An 18,040-nucleotide genomic window follows, 5' to 3' on the forward strand; every position below is an offset into this window, starting at 1 on the left:
TTTTTCTTTTGCTCTCCAAACCACCAAGGAATATTACCTGCCCAAGCCAAGTGAGAGAGAGAGAGAGAGAGAGAGAGAGAGAGAGAGAGAGAGAGAGAGAGAGAGAGAGAGAGAGAATTTCCATTTATGCTTATGCACGCAAACACACATACAGTATTCATATTCATTCTACACACACACACACACACACACACACACACACACACACACACACACACACACACACACACACACACACACACACACACACACACACACACACACACACACACACACACACTACATTTTCCTGTGATTTTCCTCAGAGCAGAGCTCCCCCTAGGGGCCAAACCATTTGGAGTTTAGACATCAAAGGGGGCTCGAGCCCCTGCCCTTTTATCCGTCTGTAAAAAGTGCCCTCTCCCGACCATGAATGCAGTTTTTGCTACGGTTTTTGCCTTCTTTCCATGCCATACCTGAAGGCAGAATCCTGAACTTGAATGCAGCATCTTATGTTGAAATCAAGAAATGTGTTGAAATCAAGCACTGCGACGCGTTGTGAGCTTGGAGGTCGGCTGTTTTCGATGTTTTCACCAAAAGGCCCTTTTCGAAATTTCAGCCCCTGCCTCTCTAACATTCTCTGCACGTCCCTGCAAAACACACATGAAATCCCCATTTGAAGCACGTCCAGCATCCTATAGTATAGGCTACTGTATGTTAGCAGCAGCGGGAGCTTCAGACTATTGTATACTGTACATACAGTAAATACATGCACTGAGGGACCTATACAGTTGGTTCTCTTCCAATGTTGACCCGTGTTGCTTTGCCGGTTGTCTGTGCAAAGCCACATACGGAAACATGGAGTGAGACCAACACAAGAGCAAGGGGGGGGAGTGTGCTCATTGGTATCTGTATCTGAGCCCAGAAGAGACTTGTGCTTGTTCGTTGACCTCTACCGCAAAGCAGTGGAGAACAGATACATCACCACATCTGACACATATGCGCGAGCGCGCGCACACACACACACACACACACACACACACACACACACACACACACACACACACACACACACACACACACACACACACACACACACACACATACACCTCAGAGGGTTTGGCTCTGTCTGCCCCCTCTAAGTTAGGCTGTAGAGAGTCTATATTTTCCCCGTCTCTCTCTCCCCTCCGTGCCCTGTGCACTGACCCTGAGCGGATGAGCAGTCCGTCTGCACTAATGCCTCGCTGTCGCCTCAAAACTTTACTACACCCAGACAGAATGGGAGGGGAGAGAGGGGGAGAGGGAGGGAGGGAGGGAGAGAGAATGAAATAGAGGAGATATACATGGTACAGAAAGGGGCAGTGGTGGTGAAAGTACAAAATGTTTGAAAATAGCAGATCTATACAAGCTCACAACGCGTCGCATCGCGATGCGTTGTGAGCTTGGTAGATCGGCTATTTTCAAACAGCCAAGGTATAAAATAGGGCTAAAGTGGTTTATGTATGTTTTATAATATTATAATTTGCAAAGTAACTAGTATAACTAAAGTTTTCAATTAATTGTAGTGGAGTAAAAGTTCAATATTTGGATCCGAGATGTAGTGGAGTAGACGTGAAAGTATTGGAAATTGGAAATACTCAAGTAAAGTACAAATACCTCAAAATTGTACTTAAGTACAGTACTTAAGTAAATGTGCTTAGTTACTTTACACCACTGGAAAGGGGATATTGTAAAGAGAAAGAAAGAGGGACACAGAGAAGGAAGAGCAAAGGTGAGGAGATGTGGACAACAGTGTGAGAGAAAGAGAAGTTGAGTTGTTACAGCTTGTAGACCGGCTATTTTCTGCACGCAACTAAGTATAAGCAAGCCTGGCCGAGCCATGTGGCCCATAGGGTCATAGGGTAGCATGAGGCAGGCGGCTTGATGTGCAGTTAAGTACTGTACACCCCATGGACGTGATGCTAGTATGTGTCGCAGGAACTTGCCACCAATTCAACACTTGATGCTGAGAGCCAAACAGGGAGGCATTGAATTCTATTTCTAGTCCTTGGTATGACCCGGCCGAGCATGGAACCCCTCTCAATCTCAGGGTGAACTCTCTAACCGCAAGGGTCTTCAACAGGGGGTCCGGGACCACTAGGGGGTCTTCAGAGTTACTACAGGAAGTCCTCCAAATTTTTGTGTGATAGAAAAAAAAGAAAAAAAATGTGCATCATAGCCAGATTCTTAACCAGATTCTGAGAACTTTGGCCAAAAATAGCAGATCTACAAGCTTGTAGATCGGCTATTTTCGGCGAAGAGGTTTGGTGTAGAAGGGAGAAGTATTGACAGTTCAAGTGGTTAAATATCTGAAAACACAAATGGACATGAATCCAAAATACACCAACGATTGTGCTGTCAAACAATGCAACGATATGGAATCTATGAAGAGGTTGTGGGGGTCCCTGCTTCATCTCTCTCTCAACTAAGGGGTCCTTGGCCTGAAAATGTTGAAGACCCCTGCTCTAACCGCAAGGCCACTGCAGCTGGTACGCAACGCAAAGAATAAATCAGGCTTAATGTTGAATACATACATTCAGAAAACTGCACTGCAAAATCTTTTCTCATCACGCCCCTCTCACACAGGCACACGCACACACAGCCATGCCCTCCCCATTCCCCATCTCCTCTTCTTGGTCAGTCAGTTAACGGTGGTTAAGTGGAGGGGAAGTGAGTGGGATTGATGGTGTTAGGATCTGAGCTGTTTATATGATGATGATAAATGCATGTGTGTGTATGGATGCAGGGTTGTGTGTGTGTGTGTGTGTGTGTGTATGTGTGTGTGTGTGTGTGTGTGTGTGTGTGTGTGTGTGTGTGTGTGTGTGTGTGTGTGTGTGTGTGTGTGTGTGTGTGTGAGATGATGATGATGATGAATGGAGGGCTCCCTTTTCTAGCTCTCCCCACTGTCTAACGCGTGCAAACACAGAGAAATGATTTAGGCCGACATACTGTCATGTAGTCTAATGCAGTTATATACACACCCTGACAGACAGACAGAGGGGGGGAGGGAGGGGGAGGGAGGGAGGGAGAGGGCGAGAGAAGGTAATAAGGGAAAGGAGGGTAGATTACCCATTGACCCAGGGTGGATAACAAGCAGAGAGAGAGAGAGAGAGAGAGAGAGAGAGAGAGAGACAGATCCATAATTGGCTCCTCCATGCTTTTCCAATAAACGACCATTTGCCCGCAATAAGAATGACACCTTACAGTTACATGTGTTAGATAACAGTATGCTGTTCAGCCAGGAGAATGGCTATCTATGAAAGATCTTCAATGATGGTTGTATGTATGTATGGAATAGTTTGCTTGGCTCCAACAAATTTCAAAATCTTCAGAATAACAAGAAAATAAATGAGTAGACAATAAAGCGGATATCACTCCATTTGCACACTTCCATGTTGCCTTAGCAGCAGTCGCATAAATAACTTCTACTGGAAATCGAATTAGTTCGAAACCTAGCTACTGTAGATGGCTGCTTAGCAGAAGTGGAAATTCGAATGATTGGTAGAATACCCTTCTGATCTGAAGTGCAGATGACAGCTTCCAGTTCTCAATTCTCTGCTCCCGAATTGAAAAGTGGTGCCGGAGATTAGCTGTTCACAGACACGCAGACAGACGGACATATTATATCTATGGCAGATCTTCAATGATGATTAAATAGAGAAGATCTGATGGTTTTAGAAGGAAGATCCTGAAAGGTGGTTATCTAATGAAGATATTCAAAGATGTTTATCTATGGAAGATTTTCCAAAGATAACATCATTGAAGACTTTCTGTAGATAATCATAACTGAAGATCGGCCTAGATAGATAACTTTCAGTAGAGATCTTCCATATAGATAACTGTCATTGAAGAATTTCCATGGATAACCATCATTGAAGGTCTTGCATACATAACCATCTTTGAAGATCTTCCAGATAGCATTAATGAGGATCTTCCACAGATAGACATCCTAAATGATGGTACTTATAGCATCTCCTCAGTGATGGGTATATCTATGGAAGATGCTTCCATTATGCTGTCCACCAGGGCAGTGACCTCAGCCCTGGATAGAACATTGTGACACTTTGTAAACAGTGTAAATTTTGGATAGGTGCATTAATGCATAATAATCTTGTGACAATGATTATGATAACGATTAACGATAGTGTGTGTGCGTGTATGTGTGTGATTTTAGGCCGGGACCTAGCCAGTACTACTTTACCAGGATACCCACCTCATGTCCCACCCACTGGACAGGGCAGCTACTCCGCTCCATCTCTCACAGGCATGGTACCTGGTGAGTATGCTCACTTACTGTAGATACACACACACACACACACACACACACACACACACACACACACACACACACACACACACACACACACACACACACACACACACACACACACACACACACACACACACACACACACACACACACAGTGTCTGTCTCTCACTCTGAACAGATACATACAGTACACATGGCACATCAATCATACATGTATATGTATTGTATACAAACACAAACTGTCACATTTTCCCAAAGTAAGGTTATTGCCTAAACATTTCACCTTAAGGAACAACAATTCCCTCTTGATGCATCTTTAACTGTACATGCAATCCCACTGGATTCATGGCTGAGATGGGGGTCTCTGTGTGTGTGTGTGTGTGTGTGTGTGTGTGTGTGTGTGTGTGTGTGTGTGTGTGTGTGTGTGTGTGTGTGTGTGTGTGTGTGTGTGTGTGTGTGCGGCTGTGCGCGCGCTCATACTTGTCTTTGCCACTTCCTCTTGCCTCTGTCTGCTATAGCTGACAACGTTCCCAGGGGGTATATGCATGCATGTGTGTGTGTGTGTGTGTGTGTGTGCGCGCGCGCACACGCGTGCGTCATTAGAACCCAGCCACAGTAGCACAGCTGTCCCTCCTCAACATTAGTAATTTGTTTTTAATGAGAATCACCAGTGACCCACAACTAATTCATTCATTCCCTTCCACTCCGCCTTCTACGCTCGCTTTTGTGTTTCAATCGTAGACCAACCATTCTCCTTCTCTGTTATTCTCTCTCGTGCCATTTCTACTGGCCTGCCCGCCAAGTCGTGCACCGAAAATAGCTGATCTACAAGCTCACCACGTGTCACAAATGCGACGTGTGGCGAGCATGCAGCTCAACTATTTCCGGTGCGCGACATAGGCACACAACTAAGTATAAGTCAGGCTTCATTCAATCTCTCTCTTATTGAGAGTCGTGGTAGTTCTGTTTGCTATGAGAACTACCATGGAGAATTATAGAGATACAGACAACAACAACAACAGTGGAACTGCGGCCAAATTCCATAAAAAAAGAGAAAAGAAATAACAGTGCCCTTTTGATGTTGTTTACAATTCCTTGTCTCTGTGTATTCCCAGTCAGTCTCTGACCGCAGACACTTGCTTGTGCACGCACACACATCCAAACACACACACGCTCTCTCTCCCTTGGTGGACATGTAGTTGATGGAATTTTGGATCATATTCCATATGGATAAACAGTTTTCCCCAATCATAATAAAATACTCCACACAATGAATGAGACCACACCGGAGAATATGCGTTTTTGTGTTGAAGTTTAGTCAGAGTTCAAAGTACTGTACAAGTACAGTATAGAGCATTTTCTCACCCATAGTTTCTCTGAGTACAAAGCATAATGATTCCACATATATAGTTGAATGTGTACAGCATAAAATACATTAGTCACATTATGATTGGACAATTAATCATAACAATGGATCATGAGATGGTGTTGTGACTGAGTCTCGTGAACTCAGAAGCAAGGATGTAGAATGTTTTGGTTTCTCATTATCCAGTGTCCGGGACACTTTGACATTTCGCCGGTCAATCTTTCTGTCCCTGGAGTGGGGCAGATTCTCGTCTCGTGCATTAGTTATCAGATCAAAACATCATGGCATTGACTTTTAACACTGAGAATGATATCTATACCATGTTAAACAACAATAACATATTGTACTATCAATTCCCTCCTGAGATAGCATTTGAAGTGTTAAATGTCAAGGCAGCATAAACAACAAGGGAAGAAAACATGGGTTAAACTTTTTTTTAAGGTATTTGAAACAGTACATAATAATTGAACAATTTAAGTCAAAAACATTTCGATAGTTTTTGAAGAGTAGAGTCAAAAGAACTGTATATTTCCAAAGGTATTTAAATCAGAATATCATAATTGAACTTTGTTTTTGTTTTTTAAGTAGAGGTAAAAGATTTTTATTGTCTTAATTATTAATTATTATATATATGTATTTTACAAAGGTTCAATGTGTCGAAGATTGATTGGAAATTATCCATGTCAAGCAAGATAAAAACACATCAGCATCACGCTCCCGGGTGGTTATTACAATTTGGGGCCGATTTTAGTCAAAACAAGACGAACTTGACTCTTTACCATAATTTAGGTTAAAGACAAAAGCATTCAAAATGTATTTAGACAGCATCCGAAAATCAGCCGTTTGGCGGTCATAATTCGTACACCTCCGAGGTTACCTTTAGGTAATGAGTGGTCTTAATTGTCCCTGCAGGTTGGGGACATTTATAGTGAGGTGTCAAACCGGAGCCGCCTTAAAGCCAACTGTCTATTCCTCCTTACTGGCTTTTGTCCGAGTCAAGGTCTTAAAGAAAACTTTACAGCGGGAAAACGTGTGTGATGCAGTTTCATACTCACGAAATACATATGGATTTTTCAATCATCCTTTTTGACATTTCCACTTTGGACAGACATGTAGTGAAGTATGTGTCTGTCAAATCATTCTCAATTATCATCTCAAAATATCTTTATCTGTAAGACAAGGGAAAAGACAGGGACAAATCAATCCATACTGTAAGGCAATAAGGTATTTATATATAGAAATTAAATTGAAATGTTTAGATACATCACCAAAAAGGGGACACAAGTTGTGTCAGTTTGTTCTGTTAGGGGAAACAGATTAACCCTGTTGAGGATTGGAATCAACTTCACAAAATGAAATATATTTAAATGGGATGAAATGAAAACAAAATGAAATATGAAAATATGAAATCAGAAAATGAAATATGAATTCAGAAAATGAAAATATGAAAGAAATAAAATTAAATGAAAAAAATATTATTGAAAAAATATTATTAATTCTAAATATTAATTCTCCAAACACATTCCCTCCCGTTTGCCACAGCCAAAAATATTGGGTGTGACAAAAATTGTTTTGTTGATGTTTGGAGGCAATATGGTTAAATGAGAAACAGATGGTCCAGAGGTACAGTAAACCTTGTGGATGGACAGTGATTCTGCTCACTGTCAGAGTTAGTGAGCTTCCAGGCCTGTGAGGGGGGAAGTGTATCATAACAAGATAAGGTTTTCCCAAAACAATAATTAGCGAGGCCTGCTGAAAGGCTCTCTACTGAAAGTGTCCCAGAGAGAGAGACTTTAAAGAAGTAAAATAATAATAATAAAAATACATAACATAATCATAATGTCATTTTTTTTTTTTTTTCCATAATGTGTAATCCCGTATAAGCCCAGTAGGGTTGTAATAATTGTGGAATTTGACTGAACGGGTTTGAATGGAGCCCAGCCATCTAAATTGTTTTTGGAACCGTCTCAGCCTGCTTTTACTCAAGTAAAGAGGATAAAGTATTACCAAAAATAAACCAACATGAGAAATTAAAGGTTGAGTAAAGCAGGGCTAGCCTAGGCCTCTTCCATCCTTAACCCATACTGCAGTTTATGTGTTAAGAATGGTAAAAGTAAATGTTTTTGGTTCATGTCCATAAGATGTGGTTTGAAAGAACAACGTTCAGTTGTTACACAGGAAATAGTGTTTTTCACGACAAAACAGGAGGACAGGAGAAAACTGGTTAAAATAAAATAAACAGTCATGAAATTAAACAGGTTAAAATAAAATTGAAATAAAACAGTCAGTCAGTCAGTCACTGATAATCAGTCAGTTAAGTTGGTAGCGAGTTAGTGGAGTTAGTTCCACTATACCTGTTCTGCCATGTCATTAGTCCGTCCTGTCCCCTAAAATAAAATAAAGCCCACCTGTCATTGATGGGAAGAAAAAAATTATTAAGACATAGAAACATTCAAATAAACCCAAGCGTTGGTTGTTATCAGTACGAGTGTAGTCATAACAAGAGCGAATGAGATCCCCTTTGAGAGAGAGAGGGAGAGACAGTCGTGTAAATAATTCCTAGTTTTGCAAACCAGGCAAGTGAGTTAGAACACCAACAGAGGGAGAAAAACCCAAGACAGATTCAAATAAGACAGATTCAAATATAACCCCAGCACATTGTTATCAAGCCCTGTATTAGAATGTAAACAGTAGATTATACAGAACAAGAGCGAATGAAACCCATTTTTGAGAGAGAAAGAGAGAGCAAGGTCACACAGAAACTGAATCGGCTCGTGGCCTCTCAAGGTAAAAATAAGAAAAATGAAATAAAAAACAATTCCAGCAATCCCCTCATAGTTTTTTTTTCCCAAAATAAAACAATAATAACACATAGGCCGTGCCAGCCTATAAGCAGCGTAAGCAGCTCACGCGAGCAGCAGGCATTGAGCAAGCAAGCAGCATAAGCCAAGCACATATTGTACCATATTGTACACAGAAGCCGCACCGCTCACTTTATACTTGGTTTGATTTTCCTGCTTTCATAATAGACAAACCGAAATGTAACCAGGGGAGGAAAATTGGATTAGAGATGATTAGACAGACAATATATCAAAAACATTTAACAGATGGGTTTGTCAGTCAGAACTTGATTTTTTTTTTCTTTTTTTTTCTCTCAGAAGTCGTACTTAGTCAAAAGTAAACAAAATATATAGTACCATTATCTCGGGCGTCCCCAGGGTCAAAAGAGCGTTTGTTCTTTTCGGGACATTGTAATCCATGACAGTCACGTAGCAGATCTACAAGCTCACAACGCGTCCCATCGCATTGTGAGTGAAAGGGCAATGCCAGGTTCGGCTGGGGGGGGGGGGGGCTCTGTCAAGCCCTTCAGCATCTTGAAAACATTGCTTGCGTCCTCTGTTCCTTCCTGATGAGGTTCGAACATCCAGTGGCAAATAATGTCCGATTTCTCCACAGCTCCGCACATATCCATTGACATGTTCCAGGAAAAGTTTTAGGCAGTGTTGATAACTGGGAGTCCCCGATGATCTTCCAGAATGACTTGAGGTCCGGGTTAAAAAGAGGTTCTGGGTTTAGATTGTAACCTTTCATCCGTGTGGGTCCAGGTTTTACACGATAAAAACACTGCTTCTCGGAGCAGGGGGCTTTTTTAGCTTGAATGGTCATGTTTCTTAAAAATGTTCTTAGGAGCGCTGAGATAAAAAGCTCCTGTATTCAACATCTCAGAGTCGCCTGAGACGGAAATAAAATAAAATAAAATAAGATAAGACGAAAACGAAGCTTAAAGCATGAAGATTTCCGTCAGAACGTTCGGTTCTAGAGCATAAAGTGAAATCTCCTAATTAAAATAACCACGCTATTTCTTATGTGATTAAGTGGCTCTAATCAGCCGTATTGGGTTATCGTACTGGCCGAAGAGACATTCCTTCAGAACAAAATATGTTCTGGCCCCAAATAAAAAAGATTTCGTCTCAGAACTTCTTGAAACAGCCGTTCTAGAGCATAAAATGAAATCTATATTGAAGTCTCGTACTGATACAAACCCAACCTTAGACAAGCAATCTCCGTGGCCAAACGGCTGCTATGTCCTCAAAACATGTAACAAAAAGCGACAAAAACAATAGACTACAAAACATTAAACAATAAAAACGCAGCTGTGTTAAGAGCTAGCTAGACTCTTAAGACAGCAGGTATAAACGTATGACCTGGGTTCTGTTGAATTAGGACAGTGTGTGAGAATGAAGCCCGCCTCTCAAGTCTCTGTGAGAGAAACTGTCTGTGTCCGGTCCCTGGTGTGGAACGCTGTGCCAGAGCCAACCCTGGCTGCCTCCATTTCGGCTTTTTTCAGACCGTTGTGAGATTTTATCGATATGTTGATGTGGGAGAGAGTCATCATATCCGAATTCCTTTCTCCATATGGGCAAAAATGGTGCAATTGTTCCGTTTGTAAAAAGGTTGTTTAGATTTCGGCAGGTGTTTTCTGCCTCCCTGTGCTCGGGGCGTCCCAAGGTAATTTCTCCTCGCGTAGGAGGAAAAAACGTGTGGGAGATAGTCCTTTCCGTGGGAGTCAGGGGAAACGTCTGATAATATCCCCGGCTGGTTGTTAACTGGTTCTAGCAGCGGAAGAGACCAATATCTCCTCGGAGCTAATCCGGCAATCGAATGGGCCATTTGATGGAATTTTGGATCATATTCCATATGGATAAACAGTTTTCCCCAATCATAATAAAATACTCCACACAATGAATGAGACCACACCGGAGAATATGCGTTTTTGTGTTGAAGTTTAGTCAGAGTTCAAAGTACTGTACAAGTACAGTATAGAGCATTTTCTCACCCATAGTTTCTCTGAGTACAAAGCATAATGATTCCACATATATAGTTGAATGTGTACAGCATAAAATACATTAGTCACATTATGATTGGACAATTAATCATAACAATGGATCATGAGATGGTGTTGTGACTGAGTCTCGTGAACTCAGAAGCAAGGATGTAGAATGTTTTGGTTTCTCATTATCCAGTGTCCGGGACACTTTGACATTTCGCCGGTCAATCTTTCTGTCCCTGGAGTGGGGCAGATTCTCGTCTCGTGCATTAGTTATCAGATCAAAACATCATGGCATTGACTTTTAACACTGAGAATGATATCTATACCATGTTAAACAACAATAACATATTGTACTATCAGTAGTAACAGTTCGTCTAAAGATGGGTAACCCTGTCGCCCTGTCCCCTTGTATTCACCCTGTCCTGTCCCCAGGTTTGACAGCATGTTTGTGTGTGTGTGTGTGTGTGTGTGTGTGTGTGTGTGTGTGTGTGTGTGTGTGTGTGTGTGTGTGTGTGTGTGTGTGTGTGTAGTGTGGGGATGATTCAACTTGGGTGTTTACGTATGGTGGCATGCAATTGTTTGCTTGCGTACATGTGAGTGCGTGTGTGTGTGTGTGTGTGCCTGTGCGCTTCTGACAGTGTGTGTGCGACCTTGACACTGAGCTCCACACGGGGGACCCCCCCTCCCCAACCCCTCCCACCTTCCCCCCCGCCTCTCCTCCTCATCTCCTAAACAACCTGACACACTGCCGTCACCGTGGCCATGACAAGGGGAGGATGTTTGCACCCAGGGACACCGCGGAGACCACATCCCGACCCCACCTGACAGATGCTGCTTAACACACACACACACACACACACACACACACACACACACACACACACACACACACACACACACACACACACACACACACATGCGTGCACACGCGCCCACGCACACAAAAGGTTGGGCGAAAAAAACAACACTTTACAAACACCTTCTCCTCCTCAGTGAATATTTTAAGGTTGGGCTTGAATGTTCCACCTACTGTAATCCAGAAGATCTGAAAGTTGACCAAGAAGGATCATCCACCCACTTTACTCATACTTTTCAGAACCCCCCCCCATTGTCCATTCTGTCTAATATAATATCATACCTTCATTAAGGAAGCAACTCCGCTCTGCTATTCTTCTCTCTTTCTCTCTCTTCTCTCTCTCTCTCTCTCTCTCTCTCTCCCTCCCGTCTCTCTTTGCAGCAGGGGGGCTGACACTCAGAGGGGGTGTTGCAAAGCACTGAGGCAGAACCGACAGAACGAGGAGAGGGAGAGAGGAACGCAGGGAGGGGATGGAGGAGCAGGAGGAGGAGGAGGAGGGGGCATCAGGGTCTGTGACTGTCAGCTAAGGGAGAGGAATCCCCAGGGAGGACTAAAGGTTCAGGAGAGAGAAAGAGAGAGAGAGAGAGAGAGAGAGAGAGAGAGAGAGAGAGAGAGGGAGAAAGGAAAGAAAGCGTACAGTGGGATGAAACGGAGGGCGGTGGAGAAATGGGTGAAGAATGTTGTTTTGATGTGCCGGGTGACGGGCCGACCCGTAGTCAGGCTGCAGACCTGTGCAGACAAGTGAGAAAAAAAGATCTAGAGGAAAGGGCTGAAGGGAAAGGAAGAGAACAGAGTAGAAGCCCCAGACAGTACAGTAGGTAGTAAATGAGGGAGAAAAGCTAAGTTATCATCCACCGCATGGCAGGACAACCACACTGTGAAATCCTGAGCAGGTAACTCGGGTAACTCTGAGAGTGTACAGATATCGTCAGTGTCGGGTAGAAACCTCGTACCTCCAAGTTTCAAATTTGTATGTTTTTTCGCAAAGTAAAGCCCTGCTTCATCATACAAGGCCGTTGCACGAAGGTAGTGAAAACAGCCGATCTACAAGCACACAACGCCTCGCGGTGCGAGGCGTTGTGTGCTTGTAGATCAGCTGTTTTCACTAGTTTAATGCAAAACGAACGGTTTTGGACATACAAGGTTTTCACCCGACAACGGCGATATAACACAATGGGTCCGTAAAGGGTCCATTTGATTACAGTTGTACACTCAAGTTAGATAAATGAACAGGATTTTACAGTGTAGGCTCGGTGGAAAAGATGGGAGCAGACAGTACATCACCGAAATAACCATTTATCTCCGCTTTCACAGCTAAGCTGCATCTGTTGGCCCGGAAATCATTGCTCGCTTTCTTTAGCATACACAAAACCCGCAATTTTGTCTAATCATGAACCTTGATGTTCATTTCTTTCAGGTGGAGATTTTTCCGGAAGTCCTTATTCCCACCCTCAGTATTCCACGTACAATGAGTCATGGAGATTTCCCAACCCTAGTTTGTTAGGTAGGTGGATAGTAGGCTACTGAATGTGTGCATGTGTGCTTGTTTCAGTCCTTCGCCCTCTCATACGGAGATTCATTTATGATTTTTACTTCTTTCTGACTGTCTGAGTGTCTGCGGTTAATCTTGCAAACCAAAAGTGGGCCGATCACATCAAACTACTGTTGCACGGTGCCAGTACACCCAGACCCATTTTGTTTAATTGTTCATTATCTGTTCAGTACTGTACTCTACTGTATACTGTACGAGGAGGGGGTTTTAAGATGGCAAAGAGAGAGCGATAGAAACAGAATAGAAGCGGAAAACAGTCTCTGCATTCTCATCAGTGTCACAACAGCAGCTCTGGAGTTACATAAGAGGAAACCAGACAGACTCATAACATAGACTATGGCAGGGTTTACAGTTTACAGTTTAGGCATCTAGCAGACGCTTTTAATCCAAAGCAAAGGGTTTCCCAAAGTGGGTGCCGTGGCACCCTAGGGTGCTGTGATGCCAGTCCAGGGGTGCCGCAGAATAATTTGATAATATTTGGAATTCATCAATATCACTACATCAATATCACTTCACTGTGCTTAGTAAAAACAGACCTGATTTGCAGTGCACCTGATGAGTTCTTCCATCTACAGCCAATTCTCTTCACCAAAAACAGCCAATCTACAAGCTCACAACGCGTCACAATGTGACGCGTTGTGAGCTGGTAGATCGGCTATTTTTGGTGAACCTTCCCCCCAGAATAGTGATGCTGGGGTTCAAGAGGCTAAACGTCAAGTATAAAGTTATTTTCGGATATTTATCCGTGACATAGCCTACTGTATCTCGGATGTGCATATTTACGTCGCATAATATAATGTAAGATTCTAAAAATTAACAGTATAAATAATTCAGGGGAAAGCGTTATTTACAGGGGTACCCCGAGTCAAAAAAGTTTGAAAACCCCTGGACTAAGGATCAGCCCTCATGCTGTCATCTTCCATTTAACCAATAGGTCACCAAGCACAAACATACCGTTGTTGTAACTGCATAATTGTTCATGAATGTTTGAGTAGAGACAGTATTCAAGTCGCCATCAAAGTTCTCATTTGGGGGAGTGGTTTCTTGGAGTCATGTTTACAGCTGAAATGGTCTGACCTGCAGTGTGCTCTCCTCTCCTCCACCTGCCCAGTGTTCCAGCAGGACTACGGCTCACTCCTGGGGACAGAGATCGGCTGCTCCTCCAGTCTCTTCACCAGCCAGGCAGGACAGATGCAAGGTAGGTGGGAGGGAGGGAGAGGGAGGGGGAGAGAGAGAGAGAGAGAGAGAGAGAGAGATTTTAAAGGAGTAGTTCACCCCCAAAATGACTTTTTTTCTATTGATTACTAATGCCATGGAGACTTGAGTTCAATAATATTTTTTTGTATTTGTCACATTCCTAAGACAAAAAAGTGATTATAGTAAAATTACCCCCATTGGTTCCGGATGGGGACCCGGATGCATGGCCCTGGTTGGGGACCCAAATGAATGGCAGTGGATGGGGAAACCGTCAGGGTACTTTTAAAAACAAATTACATGTTTGTTTTAAGAATGCGACAGATACCAAAAAATATTATTGAACTCAAGTCTCCATGGCATGATTAATCAATAGGGAAAAAAAGTCATTTTGGGGGTGAACTACTCCTTTAACACCCTGGGAGTGGTATGATGGGGCATTAAAGATACTAGAAGTCGGGCGGCCCAGCGTCTAGTCGGCGACCTGGCCAACTCGGGAACGATGTAAATAGGGAATGAATGCCCCGCCCTTTAATGCAAACCCCATTATACCTGTTGTCATAGGACCCGTTTTGACCATCTGTTTGCCTGTGTCCATTTATGCCCATATATGGAGATATCTGTATCTGTCTGTCTGTCGGCGTCCATTTTATGTCCATATATGGAGATCACTGCAGATATAGTTCTGGGTCCATTTTATGCCCATATGCCCATATATGGAGATATCTGTCTATTTGCGTCCATTTTATGCCCATATTTGGAGATCTCTGTATCTGTCTGTCTGTGTCCCTTTATGCCCGTATATGGAGATATCTGTTTATCTGCGTCCATTTTATGCCCATATATGAGATCTCTGTCGCTTTTTGTTTGTTTCTTCTTTAAGCAGAATACACAGCCTGTTTATTTATGCCCATATATGGAGATCTCTGTATCTGTCTGTCTGTGTCCCTTTATGCCCGTATATGGAGATATCTGTTTATCTGCGTCCATTTTATGCCCATATATGAGATCTCTGTCGCTTTTTGTTTGTTTCTTCTTCAAGCAGAATACACAGCCTGCTTAAATCTGCATCATTCAAGTCATCCTCCCAGTCCCACGCTTTGTCGCTTGTCTTATGTTTGTCTTTGTCTCTTTTATTTTCTTTTTTGGAGCGGACCCCATGAATGCCCCACCCTTTAATGCAAACCCCAATATACCTGTTGTCATAGGACCCGTTTTGACCATCTGTTTGCCTTTGTCCCCTTATGCCCATATATGGAGATCTCTGCACACACAGTACCGGTTGCGGAAAACTCTGATGTCAGACATCAGCTCCCCATTCGGGGATTCATTTTATGCCCATATCTGGAGAACGCGCGTGCCGGTGGGAAGAACGGTTCTCGAGATTCACATACATACATACACATTCACAGAGATTTTTTGTTGACTCATGCGGCGTACGTGATGTCAGAGCCTTTTATGAAGTGATGTCACAATGAGTCAGCGATTGTGCCGATTTCCTCAGGAACAGCCTGATGTCAACAATCAGCTCCGCGTAAGGAGATTCCGAACGTTTCGCGCCGCTTCGGGAAAACCGCATGCCGAGTCGGGCCGAGGCCCGGCACTGCACTCCGCACCGCGGCGGGGAACGCGCGTGCCGAATCTGAAGCCGGTGGGACGAATGGTTCTCGAGATACGCGGATTACATACACACAGAGATTTGTCGCATTTATAGATAGATAACATTTTGAAGAGATGTTCTCAACTCAGAAGCTCTCATAGTCTCATGGTCTGATGGCAAGAAAAGAAAGAAAGAAAAAGGAAGAAAGATGGACGTAGAGAATGGTGAAAGAATAAATCAGAGAACTTAAAGTTTAGCCCGGAGTGGACTTGGGTGTATGAAAACGGATGAGCAGCCACATAATGTTAGGACAAGGTAGACATTAGGAGACATTGAAAGGTCTCAAGATCGATGGGAGGGGGAGGAGAGAAACGACAAAAAGGGGGGAGAGGGGAGATAGATGAGAGACGAGGCGAGGCAGAGGGGAGAGAGGGTGTCTGAAGTCTTGAGTGAGACTAAATAGTTTGTCAGGCCAGCTTAATGCCTCACTTCCCCAAAGAGCCTCCTGAGATTACCTGCACTGTGGACAGACAGCCTGTCAACACACCGCCCATCTGATGGATGGAAGTGACAAAGACAGATGTCTGTGTGTGTGTGTGTGTGTGTGTGTGTGTGTGTGTGTGTGTGTGTGTGTGTGTGTGTGTGTGTGTGCGCGCGCGTGTGATTGAGACTACGGAGTTACAGTATTGAATTGACCCCTTCCCTGAGGGGAGAATAGACTCAAGGGATCAGTACTAGTAGAGCTGTACCCTATATCAGCTTAGACTGTCACTAAGACTGTGCGTGTGCATGTGTGTGTGTGCGTGCACACGTTTGTGTGTGCTTGTTTGTGACAGAGATAGAGAAGGAGCTTGAAGTTTGCCTTGATAATGCAGTTTCGAGGGGGCACAGTGGCGCAGTCGGTACTAGTGCTGTTGCCTCACAGCTAGAAGGTCCCGGGCTCGATTCCCGCTGGGGACGCTGTGGGCGCTGGGGGGCGGGTTCTCTCCTCCACGTCATCAGTGCCCATACCCTAGGTGGGGTTGGTAAAAGGGCCTTTCTGTGTGGAGTTTGCATGTTCTCCCTGTGTCCCCCCCCCCCCCCCCCCGTCAGCTGAAAAGAAGTGGCTTGGACTCCTCATGCATATAAGGAAGCATGAGGTCAGTCCGTTGCTCTCCCTAGGTTGGCAGAGGGAGTGTAGCACCCAGGATTAGATAATTGACACTGGTTGAAAAAAAATGGGTTACAAAAAAATCGTGGGATAATGCGGTTTCTATTTAATTAACGAATGTTTCATTGTTGCTACATAATTCGCATTGTATTTGCAAACTAATCTCAGATGGTAAAGTTAGCAATAATAATTTTCATTAGACCTCTATATATGATATAAGGTATTTAATTCATACAATCGTTTGTTCCAACAAAGTAATTTGATTGCACAAGAGGCATTCCATGAGTGCTGATGACAGTCCTGGGACTTTTAACTGACTTTTAATGTGTCACTCCAGGTGTTCTAATAACCGCTAATTAGTCGTTATCGATCTTAACTCATCAGAATCACTCGTGCCACCAAAGCCACAGTCAAGTTCAACAGACTCTTATTTCACTGGTTGTGGAAACAAATAAATGTACATAAAGTAGCTTGCCTGCTGTAACTAGCAAGCGCACAGGAAAGTATACAGGAAAATATTTGTGTTGCTTGGCAACAATGTAGTCCCAGACCAAAGTGCAGAACTATTTGTGTAAATAAATGATCAAATAAATCAATCAAAATCTGTTAACTAATTAATCTGTTAACTAATAAATGGCACTTAAGCAATATCACGCTTAAAGTGGTGCCGTTTTGCTGTGTATCAGCACGGCTGGGATTATGACTGAATCATATACATTATAGATACCGTACAACAGCACTCCCTCTCGTGTGGTATTACTTAAATATACAGTGTATTTCTTATGCATATGCATGTATGTGATGTGTTGTGTGTGTGTGCATCCCTAGCGTCGCCGTACTACTACAGTGCAGCATCACGGGGGCCAGGGCCTGCCGCCACGGCAACCGCCTCTGCCTATGACCGCCATTGACCCCTTCCACCGAGAGAAGAGTTGGATGAGAAGAAGGAGAAGAGAGGAGAGGACGGATCGCACCAGCACTGTCCAACACAAGCCTGCTTACAATATCTTCATGTCAGTGAAGTTTGACTTTTTCCTTCATTGACTTGAGTGTTAATCCAACTGATGCCCCGCTGGGCTGCTATACTGAGTCACCGGCTATTACTGCCCCTAATGTGACCATCTACTATATGACATGCTATATGGGGTTAATAACTGGCCATGACAACCATGGGACCGACTTTACGCTTGCAAAGATGGCTGA

General features: G+C 43.4%; 1 protein-coding gene across 1 annotated transcript in view; it reads left to right on the top strand.

Annotated features, from left to right (window-relative positions):
• Positions 1 to 17,748, top strand: part of pax5 (paired box 5) — a gene marked incomplete at both ends in the record, with an annotated part of 63,008 nt that extends 45,260 nt beyond the window's left edge. Inside the window, 4 exons of the mRNA XM_080722247.1 lie at positions 4,193 to 4,294; positions 12,759 to 12,845; positions 14,005 to 14,091; positions 17,666 to 17,748. Coding sequence (XP_080578373.1) covers positions 4,193 to 4,294; positions 12,759 to 12,845; positions 14,005 to 14,091; positions 17,666 to 17,748 — 359 coding nt within the window. The remainder of the gene's footprint in view (positions 1 to 4,192; positions 4,295 to 12,758; positions 12,846 to 14,004; positions 14,092 to 17,665) is intronic.
• Between the last annotated feature and the right edge of the window lie 292 nt (positions 17,749 to 18,040).

The sequence above is a fragment of the Nannobrachium achirus genome, assembly GCF_963921795.1.
Source record: "Nannobrachium achirus genome assembly, chromosome: 3".
Classification (NCBI taxonomy): Eukaryota; Metazoa; Chordata; class Actinopteri; order Myctophiformes; family Myctophidae; genus Nannobrachium; species Nannobrachium achirus.